At 45.5% G+C, this 16092-nt stretch overlaps 1 protein-coding gene across 5 annotated transcripts in view; it reads right to left on the bottom strand.

Moving 5' to 3' along the window:
• Positions 1 to 2177: 2177 nt before the first annotated feature.
• LOC119450619 (uncharacterized) overlaps positions 2178 to 16092 on the bottom strand; it is a 114411-nt gene continuing 100496 nt past the window's right edge. For 4 of the 5 annotated variants that reach the window (XM_049666057.1, XM_049666059.1, XM_037714121.2 and 1 more), the window contains exons 8-9: positions 7774 to 7968; positions 2178 to 2545 (exon numbers count right to left, since the gene is read on the bottom strand). In XM_049666057.1, coding sequence (XP_049522014.1) covers positions 2285 to 2545; positions 7774 to 7968 — 456 coding nt within the window. In that variant the 3' untranslated portion in view covers positions 2178 to 2284. The remainder of the gene's footprint in view (positions 2546 to 7773; positions 7969 to 16092) is intronic. The other variant, XM_049666061.1, reaches the window with a different exon arrangement.

Below are 16092 nucleotides of genomic sequence, written 5' to 3'. Positions count from 1 at the left end.
AACTTCTTCCGCCCAAGTTAGGTGACGGGGTAAGAGAGAGCAGACGTACGGTGGGATAACAGTGGGTGTGTCCCTGCGCAGGGAACTGTTACGCGGGCGGAGCGAGGTGACGGATTGAGGTGGTAGGAGGACTGACGAAATATCTTGAATCGGAGGGCTGTGTGCCTGCTGCTCAGCAGCAATGTTGTGAGGGTTCGAAGCATTAGCTTGAATCCAGTGTATCTTGACGCAGGTACCTGCGTCAAGATACACTGGGTATTGCGATTCATGGCGTACATCGTCTAGGTGCTTGAGCACAATGAAGGGACAAAACACGGTAAGACCACAATGCTTTGCCTTGTACTGTGGTTCCACAGTCTTGAGTCTATTCATCGCCGTAAAGACGTTCTAGACCGAAATCTTCACAGGGAACCATTAGCACGGCTTGCAGCAGGAGGGCTTTATCGAGGGGACGATTCACTGCCGTTATTCCGTCGCAATAACAGCTATATTGTACTAATTTGTTTTTCATGCTTCGTGTTAGTCTATCCGTCAGAGCACGCAACACGAGTCGCAGCGTTTGCACCGCGAGCCATAGCTATGATCGCACCGGCGTCGTCAGTGTCGCTGCGCAGTTGGCAGGATAGTAAATGTTTCAAATTGAAAGCCATACGCTCAGTAACGGTCGGCATGACTTCTTCAACAGGTTATGTTTCACGTTCCGGACAAGACGCACTTGGATAGCTCTGACAACGTAGTGCGGTACATTGCAATTCTGTACGCTACGAGCGTGCATAGCGGGCAGATTGAATGTTACTTTGGCGCTTACGGTCAATAGTCACATTCAGGATGAGAGCTTTCGGAAAGCCTAATTCGAATATAGTGGTATCTTTCAGAGCGGAATTTATATAATATTTTCTGCTTTGCATGCCCTAATTGACGCAGCCTTCGCTAGTGTGACGTGTAGTCACGTTGTACAGCATTGTTCAGTTAGAGTTGTATCGTCTCTATTATTTCCCTATAGAAATGTATTTCTCTGGAAGTTCTGAGTAAACAACAAAGAGCAAGAGCTTATATCTCCTCAAGCAGTCAGTATACTTAAACCTCAACATTTAAATCAAAAAAGCATCAGCCTGCTCACTGGGGTGGCCAGCGAAGCAATTCCTCCGTTCTCATGTATCTAGGCGGCAGCTCTAAAGACATTACCTGATATTAAAAAGTTCAAATTTGTCCCTAGTAGCAATATTTACGATGGACACCGTGCTATTCCGTAGATTAACATTGCCATTTCTGACATGCCTATCACAGACACAATCACAATATCACTTTCACTAAAGAATTACATGTAACTATGCGGCGTACTACCGACTAACTGCCGGAGGGAACCTTCCTTCGCTCGTCCGCATTTTAAAGCAGGGCTGTGACTCATTCAATGAATCAGTTTCAACCAGCAATATTCAAAAGTTTTAATCCGGAAGTGACCTGTGGCATCGATTGCCTTGCTGGACAAAAGCATCTGCTACAGACCTGTTAACAAAATTATATTCTTGGGTCTTACTTCATAAGACCACGATCTGATTAGGCGATACACAGTACTTCGAGTTAATTTTGACCCCTGGGGTTGTTTTCTGTGCCCTAAGCACGTTATTGTACGATACGTACGTTATTGTATTCCTCTGTTAAGTCCTTCCAAAATCGAAACTTGCAAGCTTGGAGCCATCCGCCTCCCTCCATGGCCATATACGTTCTGTCGGCACACATGACCCCAATAGGCCACCGTATACATTTTTTTTAAATTTTTGTGCCTACTTGACTCACTGAAAACCTCAGGCAGAAAATTATCTCCCCGACCGCCCTGTTAAGTCCTTAGTTTATTTTTCTTTAGGATTCTTTGGTGCCCTGAATTTCAATAAGTGCTTGACCTAAACAGACGAAGTAGGTTTGAAGGTTATTAGCAGAAGAACTAAAGCAATGTTAAACATGTAGTCTGGCACTGAAATAAGGGCTTCGGACGGCTTGTCTTAAAGCAGTGAACGATTAAACTTATACAAGGCAGTATTCAGAGAGGCCCTGGTTCAGTGAAGAAATTCTCCTTACTTAAGAGTCACGGACGCGTTCGCATGCTACTATATCATGATCTTATTCATGGTCTCGCAAAATGGAAATAACAATTTGCTAAATACGCCACAAACTTCTCTTTGAAAACAGCTTTATTGACCAATGTCAGGTTTCAGTTGCCTTTGAGGGAACAGTTGTCAGCTGATAAAAAGGCGAGCCGCACTATTGGTCGCAGTTCTTCTTGAGGTCACTGCACTTGCTGCATCAAGGTGGGGCTGTCCGACCGCTTTCGCTTACTGCAACGCTGTGTGGCAGCTTGTGCACTTTCGCTCCACGGATCGTCCTCTTCGTCGTCCAGAATGTCACCGACCTTGAGGTAGGAGCGTATGTGGTCCAACATGTAGACGCCAAGCTTGTCGAGCTGGTAGACATTCTGCTGCCCGTTTGCTCCAGCTGGTGGCTTATTGCAGATGAGGTGTTCTTTGACAATGCCAGACAGCTTCCAGAACTGCATCCAAAAATACATATATGGCGAATGAGTTCTGCGGAAGCCTGCAATGTGAAGGAACGTTCGTGAAAGGGAAAAATTGGCATCCGCCTTAGTGTAGCACCAAGCTATAAATAAACCCAACACGGGGTTCTCTCACTTACACATATGCACACGCACGCGTGTACGCACGCATACAAAAACACCCGAACACAGACACGAGTGGAAAGTAAACGCTACACAGGCTGCTTCGTGATGTACTTTTGATCAGGTCAAAACAACTATTTAAACAAATCGGAATAATGGAGTAACAGTTGCGCTGAAATGAGTAGGTGGGGGCAAATAGAAGCCAAGCGAGGATTTCCAAGGCATGCAGCACAGGAATTTATGAGCGCAAAGAGAAGCATAGAGTGGGTTCATCGACGGCGTGCCTTTGGTCAGTGTGTACCCTGGTTATCGCGTCATGTACAGTAACAGGGATGTATGCGATTGCTCTTCCTTTTATACCTTGTAGTACGGCAGATGGGATTTCATCTTCGTCAGGAGGATCTCATTACCAATTTTGAAAGAAGACCTTGCCTATTGGTTTTACAGCGCGCGTTCGCAGAAAGCCCTCGTGCCTTACGATACTGCACATTTGAAACTAGTAAAGAGATGAATTGCCACCCTCTGCGCCTAAAGTAAGCACTCATCTATATCCTGTCCCCTACGCGATGCAGGCCAGTTTTGACAAAAAAATGGGCGAGGATTTTTGCAGCCGGCTATCCGGCTTTGGTATGAAAGTGGTCTAGGAGACCCTCCTGAAGGTGAAGAGCACTCGACAAAAAAGAAAAAAATCCACGCACGGTGGCAATCGATGTAAGCAAAGCTTTCTGTGCTGTTTGTGTTCATTGACGGTACTTGGCGGTGAACTCGACGGCATACGACAGGGATAATGCTGTAGTGAATGTTGCCTTGCGTGCACTAATTGCGTTTATCTCAGTAGTACACAGCGTGCACAACGAGACGTGTTTGCTCGAGGCGTTGTTCCGCGCCATTGTCCGTCGCCTGCTCAGAGAACATCAGAGAACGTTAGCACTGTCATTCCCTCACATGGCGCATCGCATGGTGGGTGAGATAGAAAAACTGGAGCCTTAAGACAAATAGCTGCTGCCACGTCCCGTGCTCGCTGGCTACTCGGGAGAACAGCATCAAACGTCTTTCGCGGTGTGCTTAAAGCGCTCGACAGCGACGAAATTGAGATACCCGCAGGTGGCTAATGGGAGCCGGCAGCCGAACACGCTCCGGGTTCTGGGCAAAGACAAACTTAGTATTGCGATTGTCGAAGGCCAAATGTTGCAGTTAATCGTCAAAAAACGGGCCGACAAGTCATTAGAAAGTGTTCGCAGAGCGCCGCTTACGCTCCATTCCGCTCAGATTTCACGCTCTGAGATACCGCAGGGAACTGCGTAGATTTCGCATTTCATAAGCACGTCTTGCCGAGACGCGAGCGACGCGCTACCAACTCGGCTGCAAAACGACGAAGATGCCAAGTAGACACGCTGTCACGATCCGCTCAGTCGGCTTTGTAGCGGAGCGAGGGATGCGGTCTTCGTTCCGCTGCCGGCATGAGCGTTGTGCGCAAGCGGAATAGCCTTCCCGCTAAGTGGTTGTGTGGCATTTGCTAGCATATGCCGATCTGGGCGGAGCGGACAGCAAGCGCTCAGTAAAAACACTATCATGAATGCGCCACGAAACGGAACAGCAATGGTGAGAAACCGACGCCATGCACGCACGTGTACCTACTGATTGCTAGCTGACACTGCAGAAGCAATCCACACTGTGCGTGGTAACGACGGCTACTCCGCTTGGTTTCCCAAGGAATAACGTTCTAGACCTCTCCTTACGTATACAAACCTGCAGACTCACATTTCAAAAATATTGATGGCTCTCCCGTAATCGAGAGTAGATGTAAGCATGGAATGGCTGCCAGCAAAGCAGATTGATTGGAGACGACACTAGCCAGAATTTTAAAATGGTTGTAGTGTATGTTCGCAATGGCGTACCCCACCACACCACACCGCAGGACGCCATACTGTGCACTGGTCTATATGGGCGCTGTCCAGCTAGAACACCGGCGGAAGGCGGCGCTACAGGCAGCGAAAGACGCCAGGGAGACGGATAGCACTGCCCAGCTAGTAAAAAGACTGAAGAAGGCGCCACTCAAGGCGACGCAAAACCCACGCCGCAGAACTCACGGACCGATGGCGTTCAAAACACAGGCAACACTGTCTCAGCACCAAAAGATGACACTCAAGTGTATGGTGCTCTGTATCTTGAACGTCGCTATTGGAAATTACAAATAAAGCTTCAGCGTAGTAGAAGTTGCAGCTTGAGTGATATTCTGAACAATGATTAGGAAGAACTCGGAAGCAATATTTTTAAAAACTTGTTTGGGCAGTAACTAACGTATGTAATGCGGTTCTGTATAATGGGTTTTGGGCCAGAAACCGCATTTTCCTAACTTTTGACTGGTGGCCCGGGTGATCCCGTTTTGTTCCCGCAGAGATGCCCGGATGTTCTCGTTTGAGAGCCGGGATAATGGCTCTTGCTTTCGTCTCAAGGTCACTTGAAGGTCGCCGACAAAGGGAGCTAAAGGCATTTTATGCTTAAAACTCGAACAGAACAGGTCGGCCGACAGCATCAGGTTGCCTTCTCGAAGCGAGCGAGCGCGACGCGGAGTCCCCCGCGGATATAGTGTACTCGAATAATGTCGTAGTGACGCGACTGGGAAGGAGCGCGCGTTCCCCTTTCCGTTGACGCCACCAGGTGTCGCCACTGCCACCTTTTCTAGCAGACTGGCTGCCGTCATTATCGCCGCTTTTGAGGCGGTCCGTGTTTCTAAGCGTTTATTATGCACGTAATACTTTCATTATAACAGAAAAGGATTGTACTTAACATAGTATGGCGTAAACAAAGTTCTTGAAGGTCACATCGATACTATTTAGTATTGGCAACGTCGTCTGCTGGCGTAGCCTGCCACATACCGGCACTTTCATTGCGCTAAGCAGATGTGCGCTCGTCGTATCGCCTGTGCTAGCTGGCAATTCACCGAGCTTCTTTTGCTCATCTACTGCTCGAAAGCAAGTATATCTGGGCCTGGTTTGTTTCTATGGAGCTATATTACCACTCAATTTAAATCATGAACGACAGGAAAGTGCGTAGCGACTCCGGCATTGCACTGCAAAGCACGAGGGCTTAGGATTAAATAAGGGTCTCGTCGGCCTCATTTTCATGGTGGCCTAATTAAAAAATGTCCGTGCATTGTTGCCGGTTATAAAACTACAGGTGGTTCATTAAAAATAAAAGCAATGCGCACCTGCCCGCACATCTGCCCGTTTGGCCTGCAAGTGTGAACGACAGTTTCGCTAGATTAAGATTCCGGGCAGAAGCAAATTTACTTTTGCGCGCGAACTTTTGGAAGCCTTTCGGAGAGAAGAAGCACGAATTGCGTCAAATATACTTGTTTGTCTATTTAGAAGCGATGTGTGATTTTATTAATCGTTTTTTTTCGTGACGAACTTGTGTGCACGCGCATTTTAGTGTACGTTTCTTCTGACCTTTTTGAGGCCTAATAAATCAATTGTCTGCGTAGAGCGCGTGGTGTCCGGCCTTGTGCTTTTCAAGCCATAGCTTGTATTGCCTGACAAGTGTCGGTGGCGGCGGTGGTGGTGGTGTCACGCTAAAACCCTATTGAAAACCTGTCGAAAACTCGTGTCTCGTTCACTTGATATACGTATACCCAAAATTGACATGGAAGGGTACGAATGTTTCACTAACATGACTGATAGGTCATGACATCAATAACAGCACATGCTCGTCAGTTACGTCACGGTTAACGATAATAAAATCAGGTGTGGCGCATAGCCGCATTGGATATTCGGGTATGAGCCAGGGACAAGAAAGAAAAAAAAGAGAGAAATGAAAGAATGAAAGAAAGAAAGGAAGGAAGAAAGAGAAAGAAGGAAAGAAAGAAATTGCGTGTGGCTCATACCGGGGCCGCACATTTCAGCTCCACTGGTTTACCATCTGAATGGGATGCACGGGCGGTGAACGTGACGCGCACGACAAATCAGGGCCGTTTGGTGTGTCGCAGGGAGGGAAAGGGAATGAAAGGGGGGTTAACGCGCGCTTCGCCTGGCTTTCTTCACCTCAGATCAGTTTCGGCACCCGGATGGGAAGGCACGCGTGGTGCGTTCCGCCGAGGAGTAGGCTGCGTTTGAGCAACGGCGCCGCGAACTAGCGCTCGTCGCTAGCACTAGGGATCGTCGTCGCCCGGATGGGAAAGCACGATTCTAGCGTGAGGGCTTCCGAAGCCCAGGCGAAACGTCTGGGAAGAGCCGCGGACCCCGTGTTGCGGGAGCGTGATGTTGAAGTCAAACGTCAGCGAAGAGCCACCGACCCTGAGTTTAGGGCAAACGAAGCGGAACGCCTACAACGTCGTCTTGCCCTCCAGGAACCCGACGACGGCGGTGCAGGCCTCCTAACTACGGCAAAGTACTAGGTCAGATGCACACACGACAACCTTCGCTTGACCCCATTTTCTCGACAAGGGAAAGGCTGGGGATTTTTGTGTTCATTTTTATTTGCGCTAGCGTGGCTTCACGCAAGTCTTGTCGCACTTGGACTTCGTACCAAACAGGACGGCGACGACAAAAGTTTGCCTCGTTTGTCCATGCAATCGCTTTCGCAATAATAAGCAGGCAGGCCACCGTGACGTGTGACGATCCATATTGCTATTGGTTCACCGTCTATGCCACATGGACGATTTCGCAATAAAGTTCAGCACCTCCAGATATAGAAAATTCACACGCATGAACGGGCCACCTTTAGATGTGCCAGAGCTCCGATGACCAAAGTACGAAATTGCAATCCAAATTGCTTCATACGAAACAGGCTTTTGTAAAGAGCATCAAGCATTGTGAAAGCTGTTTTGGAAGTTTTTCTGATGATATTGAATTTCTCAGAGCGTTTCTAATGTAGAAATTAGGCTTTTAGCACCCGTCTTGGCTCAGATGCCAGGTGGCGCTCACAACAGCGGCCGAAGGAAATAAAGCAAGCTATAGAAGAGCGTAAGCCCCCCCCCGTGTTGTTGAACACCGTTCTGAGGGCTTCAGCGCGATGCTAAACCTCCGTGTGTCTCTTCATAGTTTTCAGTGGTTCGCCCTTCGGAGAAAACTGCGATTTTTTCTCCTCATCGCATCGCCTACCTCATCACGAAGCCTTAGAGGGCTTTGCTCAATCCTCGTCATGGCCTCGTCTTTGCTCAGCAATCCCATGTCCTGGACAGCCATGGGAAGCTGCGGGTGCCAGGAGACCAGTTCGTAGGCGACAGCGGCACGTTTATGCGACACTCCCAGGACGAATGCAGCTGCGCACCGCACCAATCCGCAGTTGCGCCGAACCTGCAGGGCGCAAAAGATTTCGTGAGCTAAGGCTCTGGAAAAAACACTGAACATTTAAGGAATCCATGTGACACTTATTCAGAAATTCCGGCGCTCGCGTAGCACACAGCAGGCCTGTTGAGCGCCTGTCTGTGTTGCGGCCCGTGTTAGGGCCCGTGTCTGGCCCTTCCGACGTTAGCTGCCAACAGGTATTTCAAGATTTAGTCTGTACAGCAGTCTTTAAAGGTGCGAGAAAAATAAAAAGACAAAACTACAGCAGTGAAGTGAAGTTTGAGTCTGGTTGGCAGCCGTCAAAATCTGGCAGTGAATTTGCTATCTCATCTGCCTGAAAGGAGCCAACTAAGGTGACGTGTGAAGTGTGGAGGCTCGGCGAAAAATATGGAAGCAAAAACTAAAAAAGATCAAATACAAATGCATTGAATAGTACCCTTATGAAAATGCATACAATAAAATGATGCAGGAAAAGGAGGACTGTTGCCTAGAAGGAAGATAGAAAACTGAATGGAGTTCTCTTGTCTGAATTTGAGGTCTCGGCGTTTGAAACATTCTGGCAAGCTAGAGAAAGTGCCTTGTTAAATAACACATACTGATTTTTTTTTATCCGATGAAGCCGTTAACTAGCGGGTTGAAAGATTTTTTATTTCATAGCATGTTTTGATGATCTGAGAACATCACTACCATAGTATTAGAGAAAAGAAACATTGTTCAGATCAAACGCACCTGTTGGAATGTGTGTGGAGCAAAGCTTCAGTTAAGCAGTCAAATGAATGGCGTACAACTAAAGCCGTATGCGTACAACTGCGCTTATTTTCATCTTATGTATAACACGTAATCTCATGCATTGTTTATGTATATGCTTCACACTGGTCAGTTTTCATTCAGGGCAATGTTTATGTACTACACCGTTCACAATATATGCGTAAATGCTAGAAACAAATCAGGCGGATGGCGACAGGGCAGAAATTGGCGCAGAGATGCCATGAGTACGAAGGCGATGTTTGGTGCTTGTTGAAAGAAGATTAGGGGAAAAGAGAAGCATGGGGGCACAGAAAATCGTGGCACCTAAATGGTTTAAGGCTTCTATAACCATGGGGCCTCAGTAGCCAAGAATTTCGAACTTGACCAGAAGCATAAAAACGATCATTTCTCGGACTGGAAAACTTCCTGAGTAACCTAAATGTGTTTCCTGTGTAATTCCGTGCTATAACCACGTAGATGACAATCTTTTGCATGATACTTCCTCCAACTTTCACGTTTTCACAAAACTGATTTAACATTTCGATTGAAGAAATAAAATACACTGAAATCTGCTCTTTTTTAGCATGTTCACTTGGCCCGAGGTAGAAGCTTAAGTGTGTTATCAATGATAACTTGACCCAGAACGTGAAGCAGCTGTTGTGGGCGGCCAGGACAGCGGCGAAAGAAAAATCCTACAACTTTACTGGGACAGGCAATGGAAGAGTATTCATGAGAAAAAGGAGGGAGATTCAGTCATCCGAATGAAAAGTGTTGAAGACATGCAAAACCTTCCATGATGACGGAAACTTATTCCAATCTAAAAGAGTGGCACAAAGCACGGAATGAAGTTTTAAAGACAAAGGGGTGCACGAAGTACCTTGACGTGGTACATGTAAACATAAGAAGTATTACAAAGCATTGGAACCAGTTAATTGTTCCTCTATCCGAGTTCTAAGGAGACTAATATTGATTAAACCACGTGCGAAACATACAAACTACCTAGTTATCATTCGTGATATTTTTGCAGGGAGGCAAGAAGAGGAGGTGGTGTCATTAAACATGTAAAAGATAGTTGGATTTCGGCGAAAGTTGATGGTTCTTGTGAAAGTGTAGAAATACTCGTTATCCGAATATCGGAGAAAGCAAGAACTTTCATTATTTGCACAATTTATCGTCCCCCAAATGGTGTTATAAACGAATTCCTGCTAGGGCTTAAGGCACTTTAAAAAAATTAGACGGCGCTACTAACCTGATATTGACGGGTGATTTGAATATTGATACACTTATTCCAAGCAAAACAAGATTGGGAAATTATTTAGATCTATTGACTTACTTTTACCTCGAAAATGCTATTACAGAAGTAGCTATAGCTGAAATTTTAAAACACAAACTTACAAATTCATGTATGGATCACATTGCTTCCAGAATTGATGTGATGCAAGTATGAGGCACAGCGACAAGTAAATTAACGGATAAATATTATGTTACTATGGCTGTTCTCGGGGGAAATATTCGGATAGACCTAGTAATAAAGAGTGTTGAGAACAAAATGGTAGATAGTATGATCCAAAATTCGCAAATGGGGTGCCTCTTCTAATGCTGATGATGTGGAGTTGTATGAAATAATCGTAAAAGAATTGAGCAACATATATGAAAAATCCTAAAAGAACATCAAAATAAAGCAAAGAAAGTCAGAAAATAAATGGGTCAGTAAAGCGATCATAGAAATTTGTTATCTAGAGGAGCAGGGCGGGGAAAAAAGCTAACAAAATCCAGAAGATAAGCAACTTAGAGAGCCAAAATCAAAAAAGATGGCTGACTAATGGAGTAGCACACGAGGAATAAGGATTATAAACAGGGATAAGGTGCCTCAGAAAGGCTGGCCAACGTTTCGATAGGAGGACCTATCTTCGCCTTTGACGAAGATAGGTCCTATCTTCGGACCTATCTTAGTGTGATCTACGTTACGGACCTATCTTCGCCTTTGACGAAGATAGGTCCTCCTATCGAAACGTTGGCCAGCCTTTCTGAGGCACCTTATCCCTGTTTATAATCCTTATTCCTCGTCAACTTAGAGAGCAGTTTCGTATGCTCCGCAATCAAGTAACTACAAAGTTAACCCTTTACTGCACCTTGTTGCATTTACGCAACATTCCGATTAACGGCGTTAAAAACACAAGCAAAATCTATTTGGAGCTGCCTGTACACGTTGTTGCATTTCCGCAACATTGCTTTGAAGAACGCGCCGCCTTGTGCTGCCATCTGTGATCGCCCTTCGAGTCTAGTACCAAAACAAACATAGCGGAGGTTGCGCGCGCCCGCGAGCAGTGATACAGGTAAGTTTTGCCAATTGTAAATGTATTTCTCGATAAGACGAAGCGCCAAAAAATTTCTTACGCTCAGCTACACATCCTCCTGACTGTGTAGATTAAAAAAAAAACATTGTTATCTCGGAATAGTTTGTTCCTGGCGACGAAACGTTGCTATGTTGCGCAAATGCAACAACGTGTACATGATTTTTTTTCTTCTTCTCAGAAGTGAAATGGATCCTAAACGCTTTTATGGCCGAGCAATTCCTTCTGATAGTGAAGACAGCGACCTTTCCGGGAGTGACGACGACCCCGAGTGTAAGTCCGTTTCGATTCAATATTTCTGCAACATGTTTTCTGGTCGAATTACCCCCCCCCCCCTTTTTTTTTTTCTTTCTAGAGGATGCGGTGCATTCGCACGCTGCCATGTCGCGTCGTCACGGGTGTGTCTACTTCTACGTTCTAAATTTTATTATAACGCGAAAACACTGCATGGTAGTTCTGCCTGCTTTCAAATTGCGCAGGCTTCCTGTTTAGTATGTGTCTGCGTTTAGCTGTTTTACCACTAATTTTATGCATTGTGTAACTCTCCCTGTTTCCTGCTTCCTACTTCAGATGTTCAACCTGATGCGGGAAAGCTAACTGACAGCACAAGCGAGTCGAGTGCATGCTCAGACGATGACGACTGTACCGCAAATGGCACAACACCTGACCACCGCTCAGCACAAACTAAGAGAAGAATAATTTGGAAGAAGGGCAATCTAATGAGAGATCCACAGACAGTTCAGTTCACTGGACAAAGTGAACTTACAAAGGATATTTCAGAGCTATCGACACCACTCCAATACTTCAAGTATCTCTTCCCCAGCTCACTGATTTCGCTAATTGCAGATCAAAGTAACTTGTATGCGTTACAGAAAGACGTGAGTCAGCCTCTTTGTACAACCGCAGAAGAGATCGAAACGTTTATTGGAACTTGCATGTGGATGTCCATAATTCAAATGAGGAACACGAGGTGGTACTGGAGTGCAGCAACCAGGGCAAGCCAAGTGGCTGACAACTTTCCAGTGGCTCGCTTCGAAAAACTGAAGCATAACATCCACTTCATTGACAATAGTACTCTTGGCCCAAAGGACGATCCAGCAAGAGATCGGCTTGCGAAGGTACGACCTCTGATAGACGCCATCAATGAGCGGTTGTCGCTGGTACCTCTTGAAGAGCACTTGTCTACAGATGAACAGATCATACCTTTCAAAGGTAGAAGCTCCCTGAAACAATACTGTCCCATGAAGCCGAAGAAATTGGGTTACGAAGCTTTCGTACTCTCAGGTGTAAGCGGGTTCTCCTACAAGTTAGAGGTGTATACTGGAAAAGAGAACTCAGCGGCAAGACTTCCAGGAGAGCCTGACCGTGGAGCAAGTGGAAATATTGTTGTTCGGTTGTGTAGGATGATTCCGAGAGGAGTACACCACAAAGTGTACTTCGACAACTATTCAACTGCCCAAGTTTGCAAGTGTACCTAGAACGAGATGCTGTACACTGCATTGGTACGGTGCGGATCAACCGGGTCCCCGGAGTGAACATGCCTTCTGAGCAGGAAATGAAGAAAAAAGGAAGAGGACATTTTGAGGAGAGAGTTGCGGTTGTAGATGGCATTGAACTGTCATGTACAAGGTGGCAAGATAACAGAGCTGTGACCTTGCTTTCCTCCTTTGTTGGAACACAGCCTGTTGGAAATGCATCAATATATGATCGACAAAAAAAAAGGAGCGGAGCGAAATACCATGCCCTTCGGTCATCACAGTCTACAACAAGCACATGGGAGGCGTCGATCTATTGGACTCCCTCATCTCCCTGTATCGTCCCTACCTGAGGTCAAAGCGATATTACTTTCGTGTGCTTCTCCATGTTCTTGACTTGACAGCCGTCAATGCTTGGTTGCTGTACAAGAGGAATGCCATGACCAACCCTGATGAGCACACAGGAAAGCTCCTTCCCTTGGCAGAATTCAAGATGGACCTCGCTACGTCACTATGCAAGGCTGGCAAGCAGCAGCTCAAAAAGCGAGGAAGACCTAGCAATGGGTCTGTGGAACAGGGCATCGAAATGAAGAAAAAAAGGGGACCATCAGCACCTACTACTCAGGATGTCAGGCTAGATGAGGTAATACTTTTGAGTTATCGAGTTTTGTCTCAGTGCTCATTATTTGCATTTTGTTTTTCAGGTTGGTCACTGGGTTTTTTGGAGCCAGAAGCGGCAGCGCTGCAAGTTTCCTGGCTGCACGGGAATCTGCATGACGTACTGCTCGAAGTGTGGGAACCACCTTTGCTGCACTAGCAAGAACAATTGCTTCTTTTTGTTCCACACTAAAACATGAGTGTACCAATGATTGTCACGTGCAAATAAACATCTGAGTATGAATCACACTAAGTGTATCTTTCACCTTCAACTTCCTGTTTGTTTGCGTGTTGTTGCAAATACGCAACGTACCCTTCTTCTGCAAATTAAAACCACAGAAATCCGCTGAAGTTAGTTTACATGGGCGTACAGCTACTGTTATGCTTCCCTGCAACTCCATGATTAATGTTATGAGGAAACAAGAAATTGTGCAGTAAAGGGTTAAGACTAGCAAGACGAAAATATATTTCTAATAAACTAGATCATGCGGGAGGAAACGCGAAAAAAAGACACGTTCCTGCCTGAATGAAATAATGGGTCGCAACGCTGATAAGGATTCAGACAAATAATTGGAAAAAGGTTTCCGTGACTTGTATGGCCGCCGGCGCTGTGGGAAAAATTTAACTCTGCCTTTGTAAATGTGACATTAAAGCTTTAGAGAACAAATGAAGTACGCTGAAAACGTTACAATGTCTGTCAATACCAAGTACTTTAGAGTCAGCATTTCTGCCTGAAATCACAGACAAAGAGCTCGTAAACATTTTATCAACTTTTCAAGATAGTAAACCATCAGGTCGTGATTATATAAGGCGTCGCGACCTGCGAGCCAGTATTGGAAAATTAGGACCCATACTCCTTCGCATCATAAATGACATATTTGCCACCAGAAATGTTCCACCACGAATGAAAGTATCAATTATACGTGTATCAATTATCAGTATCAATTCACATCAGTATCAATTATCAACCGTCAGGTTTTCGAATTCTCTCCCGGATACCATCGCATGCCTGTCCAACCATGATTCATTCCGTGACGCCTTGACAGATTATATGTCTAATAAAATGTGAAATTTTATGATTGTCGCACCATGCATTCTTGTATTTACACTACGTTCATGCACCTTATTGTAGCGATGGCACCGTTATGTCGCTGTGTTTACTGCTATATCACTATGTCGCGTTGTGCTCCGGTTGAGGGTCCGGTTGTGTTATGTCAATTGCTACTATTTTATCTATGTCAAATATTCTATGTATTTCTGTGTGTTTTCTGTGTACTGCCCCCCTTACTCAATGCCTCAATTGAGGCCTGTAAGGTATTTTTAAATAAATAAATAAATACATTAGATGGGAAAAAGAGTGACAATCAATTACAGACCAATATCAATTTTATCAGTTCTCACACACATAATGGGAAAAAATGCAGTTCCACTCAACGTGAATGCTGAGGAAGTGCGGAGCAGTGATTCGCCGTTGTTTCCTCTTGTGTTTGCTTATTTTATCCTGTTTTTATCTTGTGCTCAGCTATTCTTTTCGCGGTGTTGGGATTAGCTTGCCTGCGCTGGCGAGCAACTTCAGCTTCTCGGGCGCGCACCGCTTGATCAGCCCTGCGTCGGCGCTGTCTTTCACGGGCGAGCGCCCGCTGTCGCTCCAAGCGTGCTTGCTGCTCGGCGTCCATGGCAGGAAAGCGAAGGATGATGATGATTTATTGCCATCCCCTTTGAAACGGGGCGGCGACAAATAGTCACCTAGCCTGCTTGATTTAATCAGGTATACTATACATGTTCTTTATCTTGCATTTTTGTATACCTATCATTATTTTTCTTTTTCAAAAATTTACCTTGTACCGCTGCCTATGATTTTAAGAGATCAGGTCGCATCCATCTTCTCCCTACTTTTTTTCCACCAGTACTCTAATCGTCTCTTGCTGATCTCTACGGCTGATCTGTTTATGTTTCCTTCCACTTTAAACCCAAGCGCTTCTGGGAGTTGCACGTTACCTACGGTTCTCGCTGGGTGGATCCCGTCGCATTCCATTAGGATGTGCTGAGTGGTCTCTGGATCTTTACTGCAGCATACACATGTCTCATCTAATTCCGAATATTTGTTCCGATATGTTTTCGTCCTTAGGCAACCGGCTCGAGCCTCAAATAGCAAGGCACTGCCCTTTGTGTTATCGTACAGATTTTCCCTTCTAATTTCTTTCTTCTCATTCTTGTAAATCTCCATTGTCCTTTTTGTTTCCATTCTTTGCATCCAACTCACGGTCTCTATTTCTCTCACTTTCTTTCTGATGACCCCTGGTTGTCTATTTACAGTTTCGATTATCCTGTACTTGGTTGCCAACTTCCTTGACCTCTTCCTCCATTCTGTGTCCACGCTTTTCATGTAGAGATACTTGTGCACTTTAGCCGTCCATTTATTTTCATCCATGTTCCTGAGCCTTTCTTCAAAACTAATTTTGCTTTGTGCTTCTCTGACTTCAAAAGAGGCCCAACCTATGTCTCCATGCACTGCCTCATTTGTCGTATTACCGTGTGCTCCCAAAGCCAACCAGCCTACTGATCTTTGGTTAACTTCCAAACCCGCCAATATATCCGATTTTAAGCATATAATGGCATTTGCGAATGTTAGCGCTGGCACCATTACTCCTTTCCAGATTCCACGCACCACATCATACTTATTGTGGCCCAACAGTGCTGTGTTTCATTAATGCTGCATTCCGCTTCCCCTATATTTTCAGATTATCTTGGTGGTTGCTTGAGTAATTCTTTCCTTCGTTTATGTGCACGCCGAGGTACTTATATTGCTTCACTATGGGTATTACTTGCTGTTGAATTGACACCACGAAGTTACTCGTGTGCTCATTAAAGATCATAATCCCTGATTTCTCTGTGCTAAA

The sequence above is a fragment of the Dermacentor silvarum genome, chromosome 4, assembly GCF_013339745.2.
Source record: "Dermacentor silvarum isolate Dsil-2018 chromosome 4, BIME_Dsil_1.4, whole genome shotgun sequence".
In the NCBI taxonomy this organism is placed as follows: domain Eukaryota; kingdom Metazoa; phylum Arthropoda; class Arachnida; order Ixodida; family Ixodidae; genus Dermacentor; species Dermacentor silvarum.
This window is presented reverse-complemented; position numbering and strand designations above follow the sequence as displayed.